Source organism: Galleria mellonella, unplaced genomic scaffold (assembly GCF_026898425.1).
Source record: "Galleria mellonella isolate WM207_F2 unplaced genomic scaffold, CSIRO_AGI_GalMel_v1 utg778, whole genome shotgun sequence".
Classification (NCBI taxonomy): Eukaryota; Metazoa; Arthropoda; class Insecta; order Lepidoptera; family Pyralidae; genus Galleria; species Galleria mellonella.
The window spans coordinates 2,698,357-2,716,281 of NW_026442150.1; the positions used below are offsets into that span (position 1 = coordinate 2,698,357).

At 37.1% G+C, this 17,925-nt stretch overlaps 2 protein-coding genes across 2 annotated transcripts; both read left to right on the top strand.

Moving 5' to 3' along the window:
• Positions 1 to 2,535, top strand: LOC128202111 (uncharacterized). Its single transcript, XM_052901216.1, has one exon. It carries the CDS (start codon positions 1 to 3, stop codon positions 2,533 to 2,535), a length of 2,535 nt encoding a protein of 844 aa, XP_052757176.1.
• Positions 2,536 to 2,855: 320 nt separating this feature from the next.
• LOC128202112 (uncharacterized) lies at positions 2,856 to 4,665 on the top strand. Its single transcript, XM_052901217.1, has 2 exons — positions 2,856 to 3,444; positions 3,563 to 4,665. The coding sequence occupies exons 1-2, from the start codon at positions 2,856 to 2,858 to the stop codon at positions 4,663 to 4,665; spliced, it is 1,692 nt and encodes a 563-aa protein (XP_052757177.1).
• The last annotated feature ends 13,260 nt before the right edge of the window (positions 4,666 to 17,925 follow it).

Below are 17,925 nucleotides of genomic sequence, written 5' to 3' on the forward strand. Positions count from 1 at the left end.
ATGTCTAGGCTACGCAATGCGTTACGTGGTAATGCTCGAGAGGCAGTCTCGGTGTTATTACTTACCTCTTCATGTCCAGAGGATGTACTGCAAGCTCTTGAACTACGTTTTGCTCGACCTGAGCAAATTATTTTGTCGGAGATATCCGCAGTTCGAGCCCTACCTAAGTTGGGTAGACAGCCTAATGATATTTTCACTTTAGCCACAAAAGTAAAAAGCAGTGTAAATGTTATAAATTTATTAGGTCATAGAGAATACATTTATTCACCTGAATTATTACACAACGTTATTTCAAAATTAACACCTTTATTATATAACAAATGGTGTGACTTCGCTCAGGCACACCACACACCCGGTCAACCACAGCTCGAGTTGCTTGCTGAATTTTTATTGCAGGAGGCCAATAAACAAGCACGTTTTGGGCTGCCATATGAGGCGGTAAATGTCCCATCTCATACAGAGAGGACGAGGGCAGCGGTCACGTCTGCGGCGCCGCGCAACGATTGTACGCAGGCTGCATATCGCTTCGCGCCTTCAAGATATACAGTGCATACTGCCAATGCATCTGTGCCACTTCAAATAAAATCGCCTATATCCTGTGCATTTTGTTCTGGTCCACATAGTATAAAGACCTGTTTCAAATTCTTAGCTCTTGCAGTTGACGAACGTATCACTTGGGTGAAACAAGAAAAACTTTGTCCGAGGTGTTTAAAGAGAGGTAAGCATAGTTGGAGATTTTGTAAAGCTCGACAATGTGATATTTGTAAACAAAATCATCATAAATTTTTACATTCTGAAATTAATTCGAATATTACAAATTTACATAATACAAATATTGACACTGTCACTTGTCAAAACGAAAATATAAATTCTTCTTCTAATAATAAATCAGTTCCGAGTACGAGTACTAGCAATGCAGTTTCTTTTTCAAATAAAGAAGTGCAAAGAGATCGGATACTTTTAAAAATTTTACGTGTTATATTATCTGGTCCAACTGGCGATATCGAAACTTTTACACTTTTAGACGATGGTTCCTCCGTTTCAATAATCGATGCCGACTTAGCGAAGCAGTTAGGTCTTAGCGGACCTCAACAAAACATGAACATCACAACTGTTGTTGGTACTCGTAGTGTTACCACTAGTTTAGTAGATTTTAATATTAAAGGTAAGCATTGCTCTGAGGTTCATACTATTAAGGGAGCCCGAGCTGTACCTGATTTAACATTAGCATCTCAATCGGTTTCTGCTAATGAGTTGTTACCTTTAGAACATTTGTGTGATCTTATTGACGTTCTTTCATACTCTAATGCGACTCCAAAGCTTCTTATAGGCTTGAGTGACTGGCATTTATTAATTTCCAAAGAGAATCGCGTAGGTACTCGTTCCCAACCTGTGGCCACTCGTACGGCCCTCGGGTGGGTGTTGTATGGATTAGCATCAAAGATTACTAAACCGATTCAGTTCATTAATCATTGTGTATTTTCTGAAACGGAAAATGATCTTGATACGTTGATTCGAGATTATTATAGATTAGACGCAATAGGTTTAAAACTACGTGAACCTTATACCTCTTCTGAGACAAGAGCGATTCAAATTCTGGACAAGACTATACAGCGTCTTCCGAATGGTCGTTTTGAGGTAGGTTTACCATGGCGTTATGATTCACCAATTATGCCGAATAGTTATAATCATGCTTTGTCAAGGTTGAATGGTTTAAATAAACGATTCAAGCGGGACCCTGATTATCAGTTGTTGTATAAAGAAAACATTGAAGCTTATGTCAAAAAAGGATACGCTGAGGAGTGTAACGATTTTGATGATGCTCTTTCAGGGTGTAAGCGTTGGTATTTGCCTCATTTCGGTGTGACGAATCCCAATAAGCCCGGGAAGCTGAGGATCGTTCACGATGCTTTTGCCAAATCCAACGGTGTCAGTTTAAATTCATTACTATTGCCAGGCCCAGACTTACTTCAATCTTTAGTAGGTATTCTCATTAGATTTAGGGAAGGGCAGGTGGCGTTGTCAGGAGATATTAAGGAAATGTTTCCACAAATTAAAATTCGTGAAGCGGATCGCGATTGTCAACGCTACCTGTGGCAACCAGATGGACCTGATGGTCCAGTCCACGAGTTTAGGATGTCATCTCTTATTTTTGGTGCCGCGTCGTCTCCTTTCACTGCTATTTATGTAAAAAATAAGAATGCTAGGGATTTCGAAAAGCAATTTCCTGAGGCGGCGAAAGCTATTATTGAGGATCACTACATGGATGATTTTATTGGTAGTGTAGATGATATTGAGGTCGCTGCACGTCTCGCTGGGGATATCGTAGATATTCACAGTAGATGCGGTTTCGAAATGCGTGCCTGGATATCAAACAAACCGGAAGCTTTGCGTTTAGTTCCAAGTGTGTTGCGTAAAGATGGTGAAACTAGTGTGAACCTTGACATAAACAAAGCAACTACCCGTGTTTTAGGCTTGTTTTGGAACCCTGTAAATGATAATATAATCATTACTACACTAAACGCCAAGTTTTAAAGGATTTAATGAGAATTTTTGATCCATTAGGTTTTTTATGTCCATTTATCACACAGGGCAAGATTTTATTCCAATGAACATGGCGATTAGTTACTGGTTGGGATGACCAATTGCCCCAGAGTGAATGTGTCAAGTGGTTAGAGTGGTATCGTGGTTTTGAAATGTTAAAGTCACTATCAATTTCACGGTGTTATTCAAATTTTATCGGCCCAGTTAGTCGTGAGTTGCACGTGTTTTCAGACGCCAGTGATCAAGCTTATGCATGCGTTGCTTACTGGCGACTTACGTATTGTGATGGTTCGGTAAAAGTCGCGTTTGTTATGAGTAAATCGCCAGTCAGTTCTCTTGAACCAACAGCTATAGCTAGGCTGGAACTTCAGGCAGCTTTGCTAGGGGTACGTCTTGCAGACACAATCACTCGGAAACAGAGACAAAAAATCAATCTCCGTTATTTTTGGTGTGATTCGCGCGTAGCCTTGTCGTGGATTCGAAGTGATGCACTTAACTATAAAGCATTCGTCGCGAATCGGGTCGGAGAGATTTCAGAATCAACCTTACCGCGCGAATGGCGTTGGGTACCGTCCGATCTTAATGTAGCAGATGACGCCACTCGCGTGAGTTCTAAAAGTGTGGTTGAACTTAACAGATGGTTGAACGGACCGTCCTTTTTGATGTCACCTGAAGAGGAATGGCCAGTAGAGCCCGAAGGGCCGGTCCCCGTTATTGGTCAGGACCTCAAGTGTCATCAAACTTCTTTGGCAGATTTTCGGCTTCATTTTAATGTTGTTCCAAATTCTAAAAACTTTAGTAGCTGGCTGCGGCTCTTACGAGCCACGGCCAGAGCTCATCAGTTTTTACGCTTACTTAAGGAAAGTAGATTAAGATCTGGAAATAATAATGATCATTTTCGTAATAGGGGTGGGCTACGTCCGCTTCTCTGTAAAGACATGAAGTCTGCGGAGCTTCATTTATTGCGACAATGTCAAGTGGAGACATTTTCTGCTGAGATTGCGGCCTTACAACGTAGGGAACCACTACCTAAATCCAGTAAAATTGCTAGTTTCCATTAAGCAGACTTCAGATGGCCTTCTTCGTCTAGATGGGAGAGTATCTGCTACGCCTGATCTCTGTAATGATGTCAAGTATCCTCCGATTTTAGATGGTCGTCACCACATCATCCACTTACTTATTCATTACTATCACGTTTGGGCTTGTCACGGATATAACGAGACCGTTGTGAATGAGTTGAGACAAAGGTTTTGGATTTTTCACTTACGTCCTACTGTTCGCTCAATCGCTGCTAGATGTCAAGCATGTCGTCTGAGAAAGGCTTCTTCTTCCATTCCACCTGAGGGAGATTTGCCGGTTTGCAGATTAGAACACCATCAGCATCCATTTTTAAACACCGGACTTGATTACTTTGGACCAGTTGACGTTATCATTGGAAGGAGACACGAAAAACGCTATATTGCGCTCTTTACCTGTCTTTCCATCAGAGCAGTTCATTTAGAGCTTATTGGCAATTTGAGTGCAGATGCTGCTATAATGGCACTTAGACGTTTTATGTCACGCCGTGGAGTACCAAAGAAGATTTTTTCTGATAACGCCAAAGCATTTGTCATTGCCAATCGTGAAATAAGATTTATGTGGAGAACTATGAATCATACAGAAGTGGCAGAGTATGCGGTATCGCGCGGCATAGAATGGAATTTTATCCCACCGCAGTCGCCTTTCATGGGTGGATGCTGGGAGAGGCCGGTTCAATCGGTCAAGAGAGCGTTGACAGCTACGGTCAAGAGTAAATCATTTAAGGAAGAAATTCTCATAATAAATTCTCATAGTAAAGCCCTAAGATTAGTAGATCACTTTTGGTCTAGATGGCTCAAAGAATATGTGCCCAGTTTGACACCACGCAGAAGCCAGAACTCTCAGCTACGATATTCCAATTTGTCAGTAGATGACATAGTCTTGATTGCTGATGCGAATATGCCACGGGGATTTTGGCCTAAAGGCCGTATAAGTAGAGTGTTTCCTGGTCATGATGGAATAGTGCGTGTGGCGGACGTAGCCACAACTGGAGGAGTTCTTAGGCGTCCCTCGAGTAAACTTATCAAGCTGAGCACTGTGTAAATATTTTTTTGATTTAATATTTTTTGATATTTGTCTGTTATGCGTGTATGCCTGTTCTCCACGAACATTTGTTAGTACCGAGCCTAACGGGGTGGGCAATATGTGGAGTACAGGCCACATATATTATTTATAGCTATATTATTATTTACCAAATTCGAAATTGACACGCATATCTATTGTTTCCTTTTGGCTTCCCTTTACGGCCCTAGTCTTCTAAGTTCCTTTGACTATTATATACATATTTCCAATTTCCATTCCTGGTTTCCTTTGTCGCCCACAGTGCTCATTATATATTATTAAAAATATATCGGCAGAGAAAAATGGTATATTTATTATTCCATTTATTCCTACTGTACACGCAATGGTAGGGACAGGTGGAAAAAAATTCCACCCTTATCCCCCCAGGACAAAGTCAATATGGACTAGTGGAACTGGCCAAATTTATAACATCCCCTGTTTTTTTTTTTAAGAGATAATAATAATTTATTTGGAACAAAAACATTGGTTACAATATTAGTGAAAAACGATAATATCCGCAGAAGTATAAAACTGTGTCTCGAATATCAACGCCCTCCTTCTCGTTGCAGGATTCCAAAACAGACAAACCGTATAGCTTTAAGAAATCAAAGGGAACAGGAAATGTAATAGATTTAAGATTGAATATTAGTACGTATATTTGTAGTGAAAGTAATATTTTATTTCGACAGAACATTAACTAAACAAGTTGCTAGGTAACGCACAGATAAAGGAGAGCACTATTATCGTTAGACAAAGATCTCTTCTTAACATATAGTAGTTGTTACTATTAAAGTGGAGAACGGAAAGCGATATTAAATATTAAAATACGTATAATAAGCAGAATAAAATGTTACAATCAACAAGATGCTTAGCAACGAACATTGTCATTGATAGACACAGATAATTAGGTCGTATATCTACAACTCATACTCCTAACATCCCGTCTACTTTTTATAGCTGCTGCTACTCATTCCAATGCGTAATGGCAGTTATTCTAATCTTGGTCTGTAGAGTAGCTTTGTAAATGTGTCCGCTTGTTGATGTACAAATGAGACATGCTTCACTAATCTGTACATGGATGCTTGTCCTTTGCACATTCGCTGACACAAAAATGCTTGCGCTTGATATGCTTTATTATAGGTTTTAGGTGCTTTTGTGAGTTCTTTATCTCTCCTGAAGCAGTCATTACAAAGTCATCAAATCTTGTCGGCGCTCGTAAATAATTACGATTTCGAAGTGACCGTTTAACTTCTGTTTGAACTTCTTTACGTGTCTCTACATCATTTGTAGCTTGGCTTTCAAAAGTTCTTGTTTCTTCTATCATCTGGATATTTCTTTCATCATCTGTCTCAAAATCATTATTAACCGAATCATATTCGCTTTCAGTTTCATTTGGGTCAATGTTCTCTTCATTGATTATAGTTTGTTTTTTTTCTCTCTCTTCTAGTTTTTCAATATTATCAAAGAGCAGATCTACATAACCAGTTGTACTTGATTTATTTGCTGATTTATTTGAATTAAAGTTTTCTTTATAGAAAAATTTATCAACAAATTTCACATCTTTTGAAATCATAATTTTACCTTTTGTAGGTACCCAAATTTTAAAAGCTTTTGATCGTTCAGAATATCCTGCAAACATGCCAGGAATTGCTTTTGTTTCAAATTTGTTTCTGTTTTGTTTATTTTTGAGAAGCATGTACGCTTTTATTCCGAATACATTAAAATGATTTAAAGACGGTTTTCTTCCGACCCATTTTTCAAACGGTATCAAGTTGTCAATACTTTTATTTATACTTCTATTCGAAATGTAGTTCGCTGTACATATAGCTTCACCCCATAGAGTCATCGGTGCTCCAGATTCTATCATTAAACATCTAGCTTTTTCTAAAAGGGTTCTATTCTTTCTTTCAGCTATACCATTTTGGTGAGGAGTGTATGGAGCTGTTAATCGTCTTGTTATACCATTCTTCTTTAAAAACATTTCAAATTCATTATTATAGTACTCTAAGCCATTGTCTGACTGAAGACATTTTATTTTATTGCCAGTATAATTTTCCATCTCAGATTTAAATTCCATAAATTTGTCTAATACTTCACTTTTCTTTTTGATACAATATACACGACTATACCGAGTAAGATCATCGATGAAAGTAACAAAGTATTTGTTACCTGCATAAGTTTCAGACTTCATCGGTCCACAAACGTCAGTATGTATGATTTCTAATCGTTGTGTAGTACGAGGAACAGTATTAGCTTTAGATGGTAGTCTTTTTATTTTGGCTTGAATACAAATTTCACAATCTCCAAGTTTCTCATTTAAACCAAATTCTAAACCTTTTAGGCTTTTATTTCTTAAAGCAAACTTCATGTCATTTTCATTCATATGACCAAGTTTCCTGTGCCAGTGATGAATTTTGCTTTGATCTGTGTAATAACATGTTTGAGATTTATTTAGTTTGGCATCAACGTAGTATAAACCATCGGCTTTTCTATGTGCTTTCAAAATAACACCTTCATCTTTGTGAGTAACTACTGCCTTATTTTTTGTAAAGAGTACAGTACACCCATTTTCGGTAATCTTGCCAACAGATAACAGATTCAGTGACAAATCTGGTACATATAATGTGTCACATCATTTAATTTCTTCTTTCTTTCCAGGTTCATTTAACTGTAAACATACTAAACCTTGTCCTTTTATTTCAGCAGCACCATCGTTAGACGCTAATTTTAACGTTTTGCAAGTGTCTTCTAAATTGTGAAATATATTCCTTTCATAAGACATATGTGAAGTGCATCCGCTATCTATGATCCATTCTTTTTTGTTTTCTTCCTTAGATACATATAGACAAATCGCAATATTATTTTTATTTTCATTTTTGCTATCATGACTTGATTTTATATTCGTCTTATTTTTGTAGTATGATGACTTCTTTCTACAGTTTTTAGTATTATGTCCTTTTTTCTTACATATCTTGCAAAAAGCATAATAAACTTCTTCATTACTTGCGCTTGCATCTGCAGAGGATAAATGTTTTCTCGCTTCTGATTCTTCAATAATTTTAACCTTAAGATCCTCAGGTTTAAGTAACGTGTCTCTCGACTCTATCGCTACTCTAAAATTTTCATAGTCTGGCGGCAAGGTATATAGCATCATAACTGAAAGTAAATCTGTTAAGAACCTCCTTGGTTCAATGGCAGGCGATATGCATTCTAGCAGCGCTTGTCAATGTAAAATAAAGAAAAATAATATTTGAATAAATATGACAGATTACCCTTTTGTCTTATATACTATGAACATTGACTGAACTTTCTAACTGACTAATATTAACTAGTGTAGGTAACTAAAATCCTAGTCCTGGTTTTCCTTAATACTGATCCTGGTCCCGGCGTTGCTTAATACTGGTGAGTGCTACTACCAATTTCCTATATTAGGTTATGGGCTAATACCAAACTTCAAAATGGATGTGTCGAAATTTCAAATTAATAAACTAGAAGGTGAAAATTGGATACATTGGAAGTATCGCATGTCAGCACTATTAAGGGGAATAGACGGTTTAACGGATGTAATAAATGGATCAATTAAAAAACCGGAAATGCCAGATAGTAGTGCTGGGGATTCAGCAGCTATGGCTAAGTACGAAGAGGACTTACGAAGCTACACTAAGTTGGATAGTATAGCTGTACTTGTAATAACAAATAATATTTCTGATAATATCCTGGATAAAATTCTAAGGTTAACGACCGCAAAGGAAATATGGGATGAATTGCATCGCCTATACGAAGGTGTATGTGAGGACCGCCTGTATGATTTGTGTTTAGAATTTTTCAGATATAAGAAAAATCCTGCTGATGACATAGCTTCACACATCTCGAAGTTGAAAAATCTGTGGTATAAGCTCAAGCAAGAATTAATGAAAGAAGAGGAGAATTAAAAAAAGGCCGGCAGCACACCTGCAATGCCGCTGGTGTTGTGGGTGATCATGGGCGGCGGTAGTCACTTACCATCAGGTGAGCCGCATGCTCGTTTGCCCCCTGTGTTGTAAAAAAAAAAAAAAAAAAAAAAAAAAAAGGAAGGTAAGGATTTACCTGAAGTTCTATTAATTTGTAAAATCTTGGATACTTTACCTGAAACATATTTTTCATTCAAGTCAAGTTGGCTGTTAATGTCTAAGAAGGATAGGAATATAGAGAATATCACAAGTCAGCTGTGTGCGCATGAAAAGGCACTCGGTAACAATGTAGACAGTGAATCTAGTTGTGAGGCCTTTGCTGTCAAAGGAGTCAAGAAGAAACCTAGTAAGTGTGAAGACAAAGGTAGTAATAACAAGGACAGTAGCAAAAAGTTTAAATGCTTTGGTTGCAAAGAGGTTGGTCACCTTAAGAAAGACTGTCCTAAGAAAGTAGTTTCTCGAAAAGATTGCAGTAGTAAGGGAATTAACATGATGTTACTGACTGTGAATTCGGCTGAAAGTAGTATTGTAGATCGTGACCATTGGAATTTGGATAATGGGGCTACGAATCATGTTACAATGCGGAATGATATCTTTCAAAATTTCGAATACTTCAGTGAAGGTCATACTGTAACTACGGCAGATAAAAATGTGATCAAGGCAGTAGGCAAAGGATCAGTTTGTATTGAGGCCGATGTTAATGGACATACTGTGAGATCGACTTTGAGAGATGTTTGGTATGTTCCTCAGATAAGTAGAAATCTGTTTTCTGTATTATCGACGCAAGATAGGAATCCAGGTAGCGTGTTTGAATCACGGGTCACTACTTGTACTATGAAAATAGGAGGAATGATTACTGTGACAGGAAATAGGGAGAGGTATGGAGGATTATATAAGCTGAATTGTAGAGTCGTACCGCCTATTAATATGTCAGTAAATTTGGTACAGAAAGTTGATATATTGCAACTTTATCACGAACGTTTTGGTCATCAAAATAAAAGACATATAAGAAGTCTGATAGATAGAGAGTTGGGGATAAAAACAAAAGATAGTGAAGAATTATGCGAAGGTTGTATCTTTGGAAAATCTCACAGACAAAAGTTTGGTGTACGAGATAAAGCTACGAAACCTGGAGAACGCATACATTCGGATGTTTGCGGGCCCTTTCCATCTAGTTATTCCAAATTACGATATTTTGTACTTTTCAAAGACGAATATACACGTCATCGTTTTGTGTATTTTCTTCGGAATAAGTCGGAAGTACACGAGAAATTGAAACAGTTTCTAGTTGAAGCTAAAGTAGCTGGTCATGTTGTTAAGGAACTATTGAGTGACAATGGTGGTGAATTCGACAATGCACAAGTACGGAAAATATTGGTGGAAAATGGAATAAAGCAAAGACTGACGATGCCGTATACACCGGAACAAAACGGAAATAGTGAAAGAGATAACAGAACGATCGTGGAATGTGCTAGAGCTATGATGCATGCACATGAAAGGTTACCTGAAACTTTGTGGGCTGAATTGGTGAATACTGCTGTATATATTTTAAACAGGACAGGGCCAACGTCAGTGGAACACAAGTCACCCTCAGAACTTTGGACTGGTATAAAGCCAAGGATTAAACACATGAGGATCATTGGGTCATCATGTTATGCTCACGTGCCTAAACAGACTCGAAAAAAATTACATAAGAAAGCTATGAAATGTATTCTAATAGGGTATGATAATGATGATGGATATCGTCTCTGGAATGGTTCTACTGGTTTAGTAAGGTCAAGAGATGTGACATTTGATGATATGTCTCTGCTTAGAGGTGAATCACTGAAGGTGTCTGAACCCATGCAAGCAGAATTTCCTAGCAATGTAATTGAGTTGCAACCTTTAGCATTACAAGAGATAACTCAACAGAGGAATGATGAAAAATTACCTCATGTAGAATCTTCTGATGCTCAGAATATTGTAATTGATAATGATGAAGTTGAAGGTCTTGTAAACAATGATGAGTTTATTGATAGAGAAGACACTTCTGTTATTAATGAAGATATATTTGATGATGCAAGAAGTAATACGCTAGAACAAACTATTGAATGTGGGGGAGTATTAGAAGGAAATGACGAAGCCGAGCTTCACGAAACTATGGATGAACATGAGATTATAGAGGAAAGTAGTCGTATTCTTAGAGATAGGTCATCGCTTCGTCTACCACAGAAATTCAATGATTTTGTTCTATATAATATAAATGGAGAGAGCACTGGTAATCAACTGGAACCTAATAGCTACAAGAAGCTGTGAGAAGTGCTGAAAGTAAACTTTGGAGAAAGGCAATGGATAAGGAAATTAATTCTCTGAAGGAAAATAAAACTTGGGTGTTGGTAGATCTCCCGAAAGGTCGGAAAGTCATACCCTGCAAGTGGGTTTTCAAGGTCAAATTAAATGCTGACGGGAATGTCGACAAATACAAGGCTAGGCTTGTTATTAAGGGATATAGTCAGAAGAAAGGCGTGAACTATTATCAAACATTCAGTCCTGTAGCAAGAATGGCGACCATTAGAAGTGTATTAGCTGTTGCCGCTAATGAACAGATGCATATGGCGCAATTTGATGTATCCACTGCATTTCTGTATGGCGATCTTGATGAAGAAATCTACATGCGACAGCCGGAAGGTTATGAAAATAACTCTGGTAAAGTTTGTTTACTGAAGAAAAGTCTTTATGGTTTGAAGCAGGCACCTCGGTGCTGGAACAAGCGTATATTAGATTTTTTCAAGGAAATCGGTTTGAAAGTATCTGATGCTGATCCATGCCTTTTCACAAGAAAGGAGTCTAGCGAGAAGCTCATTGTGGCTCTTTATGTGGATGATGGTTTGGTAGCTGCGTCTAATCAGAAACTGATCGAAAATTTCCTAAAAGATTTAATGGGAAAATTTAAAATCACAACGAAGTCTGTATCCTACTTTCTCGGTATAGAGATAATAACCAGAGAAGACGGCATAAAAATTCATCAGAAGTGTTATGTGAACAAAGTTCTTCGACGGTTTGGGATGGACAGCTGCAGACCGGTGCATACACCAATTGTTAGAGACATGTCTCAAAACCGGGATAAGGTCGACATGAGTAATATGTTGTTGAATTATAGACATATTGTTGGAGCCTTAGCATATCTCATGGTTGGAACGAGACCTGACATTGCATTTGCTGTTAGTGTCGTCTCAAGAAATTTGGAAAATCCAACTGAAGACGATTGTGTAAAGCTGAAACGGATTCTGCGTTATTTACAACATACGCAAGATATGGGTATTTTGTATCAAAAGGACTATAAAAAGGGCATCATAGAGTGTTATAGTGATGCTGACCATGGAGGAGACGTTGGTACTGGAAGGTCAACTTCTGAAGTACTGTGCATGTTTGCTGGTGGTGCTGTATCTTGGATGAGTCAAAGACAAGCAAGTGTTGCAATTTCAACCACTGAAGCAGAAATAGTTGCAGCCAGTGAAGCAGCTCGAGAATGCATTTGGCTAACTAGGATACTAAGCGAACTTACTGAAATACAGTATCCTCCTGTATTACAAGTGGACAATGAAGCCGCGGTGAGACTAGCGGAAAATCCTGAGTTTCACAAGAGAACAAAACATATTCTCATCAGGCACTTCTTTGTTCGAGAACTTGTGACAAAAGGTGATCTCATGGTTCAGAAAATTAGCAGTGAGTGGCAGCTTGCGGATATTTTTACTAAAGCTTTACCAAAGCCAAGGTTAGAGAAGATTAGTAAGCTGCTAGGATTACACATCGAGAGAAGATGTTAAGAACCTCCTTGGTTCAATGGCAGGCGATATGCATTCTAGCAGCGCTTGTCAATGTAAAATAAAGAAAAATAATATTTGAATAAATATGACAGATTACCCTTTTGTCTTATATACTATGAACATTGACTGAACTTTCTAACTGACTAATATTAACTAGTGTAGGTAACTAAAATCCTAGTCCTGGTTTTCCTTAATACTGATCCTGGTCCCGGCGTTGCTTAATACTGGTGAGTGCTACTACCAATTTCCTATATTAAAATCGTCATGAATACTTATGTCCATTTGATTTAACTTTTCAACTATATCCATAAACTTATTTAAATGTTCACGTATATCATTGCCATTTTGTAATCTACTTAGAATTAGTTGTTTTAATAGACTAGCCTGTCTTGCCGGACCTTTGCTCGAATATATATCATAGAGCTTTTGCCACATTTCATGTGCAGTTTCACATTTTTTTATTAGTTTTATTTCTGCTGCAGACATCAATAGAATGAGTTCTGACTGCGCTAGCAAGTCTTCTTTTTTAATTTTAGGATCCTCATATTCTATGTCTGGAGTTACTACGTATTTCCATAGCTTTTGTTTAACAAGGACTGCTTTTGCTTGTAAGGCCCAAGTGTCATAGTTATCTTTATTTAATTGTTCTATTTTTCCATAGGAAGCCATTTTATATAGTTATTATTTGCTCTGCTACCATATTAAAGTGGAGAACAGAAAGCGATATTAAATATTAAAATACGTATAATAAGCAGAATAAAATGTTACAATCAACAAGATGCTTAGCAACGAACATTGTCATCGATAGACACAGATAATTAGGTCGTATATCTACAACTCATACTCCTAACAGTTACATCAACGAAGACAATTGTTTGTATCCAGGAACTAACCAACCACAATACTAAATAATAACTATAAACTACAATAAGTAAAAAAAAATTAAATGTAAAAACAGCAGCCTACATGTTAACTTAAAAAAAAAGTGTGTGTGTGTGTGTGTGTGTAGGTGTGCGTATGCGTGTGTGATGATAACGGAATGGTAACCCCGCCTGCGCTATCGGTATACACTGGCGGGGCACCAGTGAGAGATGATAGGTGAGGATGAAGCAAATCAGTTGGCCTATCGTGATGAATTCCACAAGTATTAACCACGATAGTTTCCAGGAGGAACCGCGTGAAGGTCTACCGGATAGGGTGTATTGCTAGTAATGGGGAAATTAGACTCCATTACTAACAATCTCTCTCCCCCTCCCCCCAACACTCCTGTTGTAACACTTAAGATTCAAAAAATGTTTTTGCTTGATCTGTTTTAGAAAATCAAATGAAACATTTTCTTACTACATTGTTTTATTGCGAACTAAAGTAACAATCTCTTTTTATTTTTTTTAATGGGTGATAATGGTATGTTAATGGTAGCACAGGCGGGGCTACCCTGCGCTAGCGGGATACGCTGGCGGAGCACCAGTGAAGGGTGATAGATGAGAATACATACTCAAATGCGACTCCAAAGCTTCTTAGAAGCTTTGGAGTCGCATTTGAGTATGAAAGAACGTCAATAAGATCACACAAATGTTCTAAAGGTAACAACTCATTAGCAGAAACCGATTGAGACGCTAATGTTAAATCAGGTACAGCTCGGGCTCCCATAATAGTATGAACCTCAGAGCAATGCTTACCTTTAATATTAAAATCTACTAAACCAGTGGTAACACTACAAGTACCAACAACAGTTGTGATGTTCATGTTTTGTTGAGGTCCGCTAAGACCTAACTGCTTCGCTAAGTCGGCATCGATTATTGAAACGGAGGAACCATCGTCTAAAAGTGCAAAAGTTTCGATATCGGCAGTTGGACCATATAATATAACAGGTAAAATTTTTAAAAGTATCCGATCTCTTTGCACTTCTTTATTTGAAAAAGAAACTGCATTGCTAGTACTCGTACTCGGAACTGATTTATTATCAGAAGAAGAGTTTATATTTAGTATCGTCGTTACGATGCTCACTAACCGGACTCCTCGAAAAGCATCCTTGACCGCACTCCGAGCCAGGTAACTGCTGTGCTCCTGACAGTCTACCCCTCGACGGCGATACAAGCGCTGCATTATTCAATGAGCCAACCTCTTGCTGATGATAGAACGATTCGGGCGGGTCGAAATCTGGATCGGGCGGTAACGGAACTAATAGCGCTTCCCGCACCGACTCCACGGAATGTCGTGACCGAACACTTTCACCATTTATAACACTACCTAGATAAAACTGTTGACCTTCGGCCTGGGTTTCCCTCATCGCCGCCTTCGATCTTGAGATCATAATTTTGAGAAAAATAATAAATTTGATAAATGAGGAAACTGGTGCTGAATTCAAACCGAGAAGGACCAAAATATGTGGGCGACAAAGGAAACCAGGAACAGAAATTGGAAATATATGTATAATAGTTAAAGGAACTTAGAAGACTAGGGCCGAGAAGTCAAGCCAAAAGGAAACAACAGATACGCGTGTCAATTTCGAATTTGGTAAATAATAATATATAGCTATAAATAATATATGTGGCCTGTACTCCACAACTAGTGTGTACAATAAAGAATTAACTAAATAAATAAATATCTGTATGGATTTATGTTTGAACTGTATGTTAAGATTATGGTATATATATTTCTTGATTTATCTTTCTGAACAATATATCATAAATAGTGAAGTTTAGAACTCCGCAAAGGTAGACGCAGTGGATTATAAGGTCATTCATGCACTCTAAAGCGTTTAACTTAATAATTAAAAAGAGATAAAATTTAAACAACTTTATTTTCTATGCTCAAAAATCAACAAGAACAGTAGTCATGGAAACTAGAACTAATTTACCAAGATAAGTCACATCACTAACATAGACCAAGTAATAGTACCTATGATCTCAGAATACCTATCTATTACAAATAGATACAACAGCCCCATTTTTACAACGGGAGTAAACAACGATTTAAAAGTCCTTATAATAAAACTCTGTTTTAATAAAGATTATTTGTATTTTAATTAAAACCATTCTAGAACTAGTATTCGCATTAGTTTTGAATATATACGAAAGAGTTATTTAGAATGTATTTTATAATAAATATTGAAGTACGTATTTCTTTCTGTTACTACCAGATTACAAAAACTGAGGGTGGATTTCCTATTTATTTATTTATTTATTTATAGCAAGGCAACAGATTACAAATTAATACATTTATAAAATAAATATTACATAAAACGGCATTAAATTTGCACTCCAATAACTGCTTTACATAACACTCGATATTATATACATTAAAAGAATGACGGCTGTAAATTTAAAGTAACAAATTTACAGCCCTAATGTAATATTGCAAGGATTGTTGGAAAATATCAAGCTCCTTGCGTACATTGTTATATTTTCTGCACATGCGGATAATTGGATTGTGATACGATACTTTATTATTACAAATCGGTATATAAAATAATTTTTGTATTCTCTTATTACCTGTACGAAATGAAACAAGGCTCAACAATGTGCTACTGTCCCATTTATAATTTATTATTTTATATCAATTGTAAAAAAAATGGTAACGTAGATTGGACTTTTTTTTAATGTATAATAATGGAATAGTTAGCTAAGAGGTGATAGGTAAAAATGAAAAAGCAGATCAGTTAGCCCATCGTGATGAACTGGAATTCAGCACGATGATTTCCAGGGGGAACCACGTGGAGGCCGATCTGATAGGGTATTTTGCTAGCAATGCGACTGATAGTCTGCATTACTAACAATATTTTTCCTCCCCTCCCCCGCAGTAATAGGGACTAGCAGCCTAATTGCTACCCTGTCAGGTCCACCTCCTTGCGGTCCTCCCTGGAAATTATTGTGCTTAAATCAAGGCGAACCCGAGTTCTCACCACGGATGCCCCAAAGAGTATATAACTAAGATACCCACAGATGAGAGATTATATTTATATATTTTTAACGCAAGCGGAGTTATTATTTTATTATCATCCATTAAAAATATATTTAATAGGTAAGTATGCACTTTAACAAACAGCGCCATTTAGTATTAAGTGGAAAAAGAGAGAACTGATTCATATTATGAATTTTAGTTCTTAAATCGTTCTGCAGAGGCAGCACCAATGGTTGCTGTTTATACGTTTAATAACAAATTTTTATTATTTTTATTTATTACCTTAAACTAGCTGTGCGAGATTCCGATTGATTTTGGTATTCGAATAATTAATAATATATTAATTAATAGATGTAATGTAATAAGTAATAAATAAATTACATTATTAATTATTATTAATATAATATATTCATTATTATTTTATATTCAAATGCTTTTAATAATTAGTAATCGATCAGTATAATGAAAACAAAGTCCGTTCTCTATATTTACTACTACTACCACACCATTACCTTTAACAATAAGTGATAACAAGTGACAGCCAAAATAAGTCAACTACGTTAATTTCCAAGCTACATATTATTAATTAATTATTAACAATTTACTTTACTACTTATCTTATTTTTCGCATATGGGGTCAGCTAAGCCGTTGCACGTCGACCCATACGGATCTTTTGTGCTTCCCTCTGCCTTATACCATCATTTCATAGATCCTATGTGTTACCCTAACGATATCCCGCGGTTTAAGATATCTGTAGTCCCCTGGCTTTGGATAAGCCCAGCGTTCCCAGTAGACTCATACGCATACTTGCCAACAAATCGCAGTTGCACATCAAGTGTTCTATGGATTCCGATTTCTCCCCGCACAGTCTGTAAAGTGTGTCCGAGGATAGACCCATCTTGTGTAGTATATGCCTTATTGGCATATGTCCAGTTAGGGGACCCGTAATGAGTCTTGCCTGTTGTCTGCCACCGCTGTAGATGAGTTTATCTCATCCCTCAACATTGTCATTTAAGAACTTTTTAGAATGTCTAAGACCCTTCAAAACAGCAAAACAAATGGAGGACCCATTCCTTTTGCTGTTATTTCCTCACATACTCCTCAAGGGCAGAGTTAACAACATTTGATGCATGCAACGTATGGTTCAGGACCTACCATTTTTGATTCTGATCCCTTTCTCGCTAACTCATCGGCCTTTTCATTACCTTTAATCCCTTTATGTCCAGGGACCCATACCAAACTAACCCTATTATGCCTACCCAAATTATTTAAGTTTTGAATAGTATTTAAGGTTAACCCTCAAATTCACACTTGTTGATAAAAGTGCTTTGATAGTCGCTTGACTGTCACTCAAAATATAGATATTCTTGTTTTTTACATGTTTATCCAGATTCATAGCTACACAGGTGGCAACGGCATACATTTCTGTTTGGAAAACAGTAGAGTATTTCCCTGTGCTTTGACTTATTTCGTTTTATAATAACGAAATAAGTCAAAAATAATTAGAATTTTCTTAATGTTCTTTCTTGACAACTGTCATATAAATTTTTTCTGAACTCATCATGCATTATTATTATTTTTA

Coding starts and splice junctions, on each gene's coding strand:
- LOC128202111 (XM_052901216.1), top strand. CDS start 1: ATGTCTAGGCTACGCAATGCGTTACGTGGTAATGCTCGAGAGGCAGTC.
- LOC128202112 (XM_052901217.1), top strand. CDS start 2,856: ATGAGTAAATCGCCAGTCAGTTCTCTTGAACCAACAGCTATAGCTAGG. Junction 3,445..3,562: donor AAATAATAATGATCATTTTC/GTAATAGGGGTG, acceptor CTTACAACGTAG/GGAACCACTACCTAAATCCA.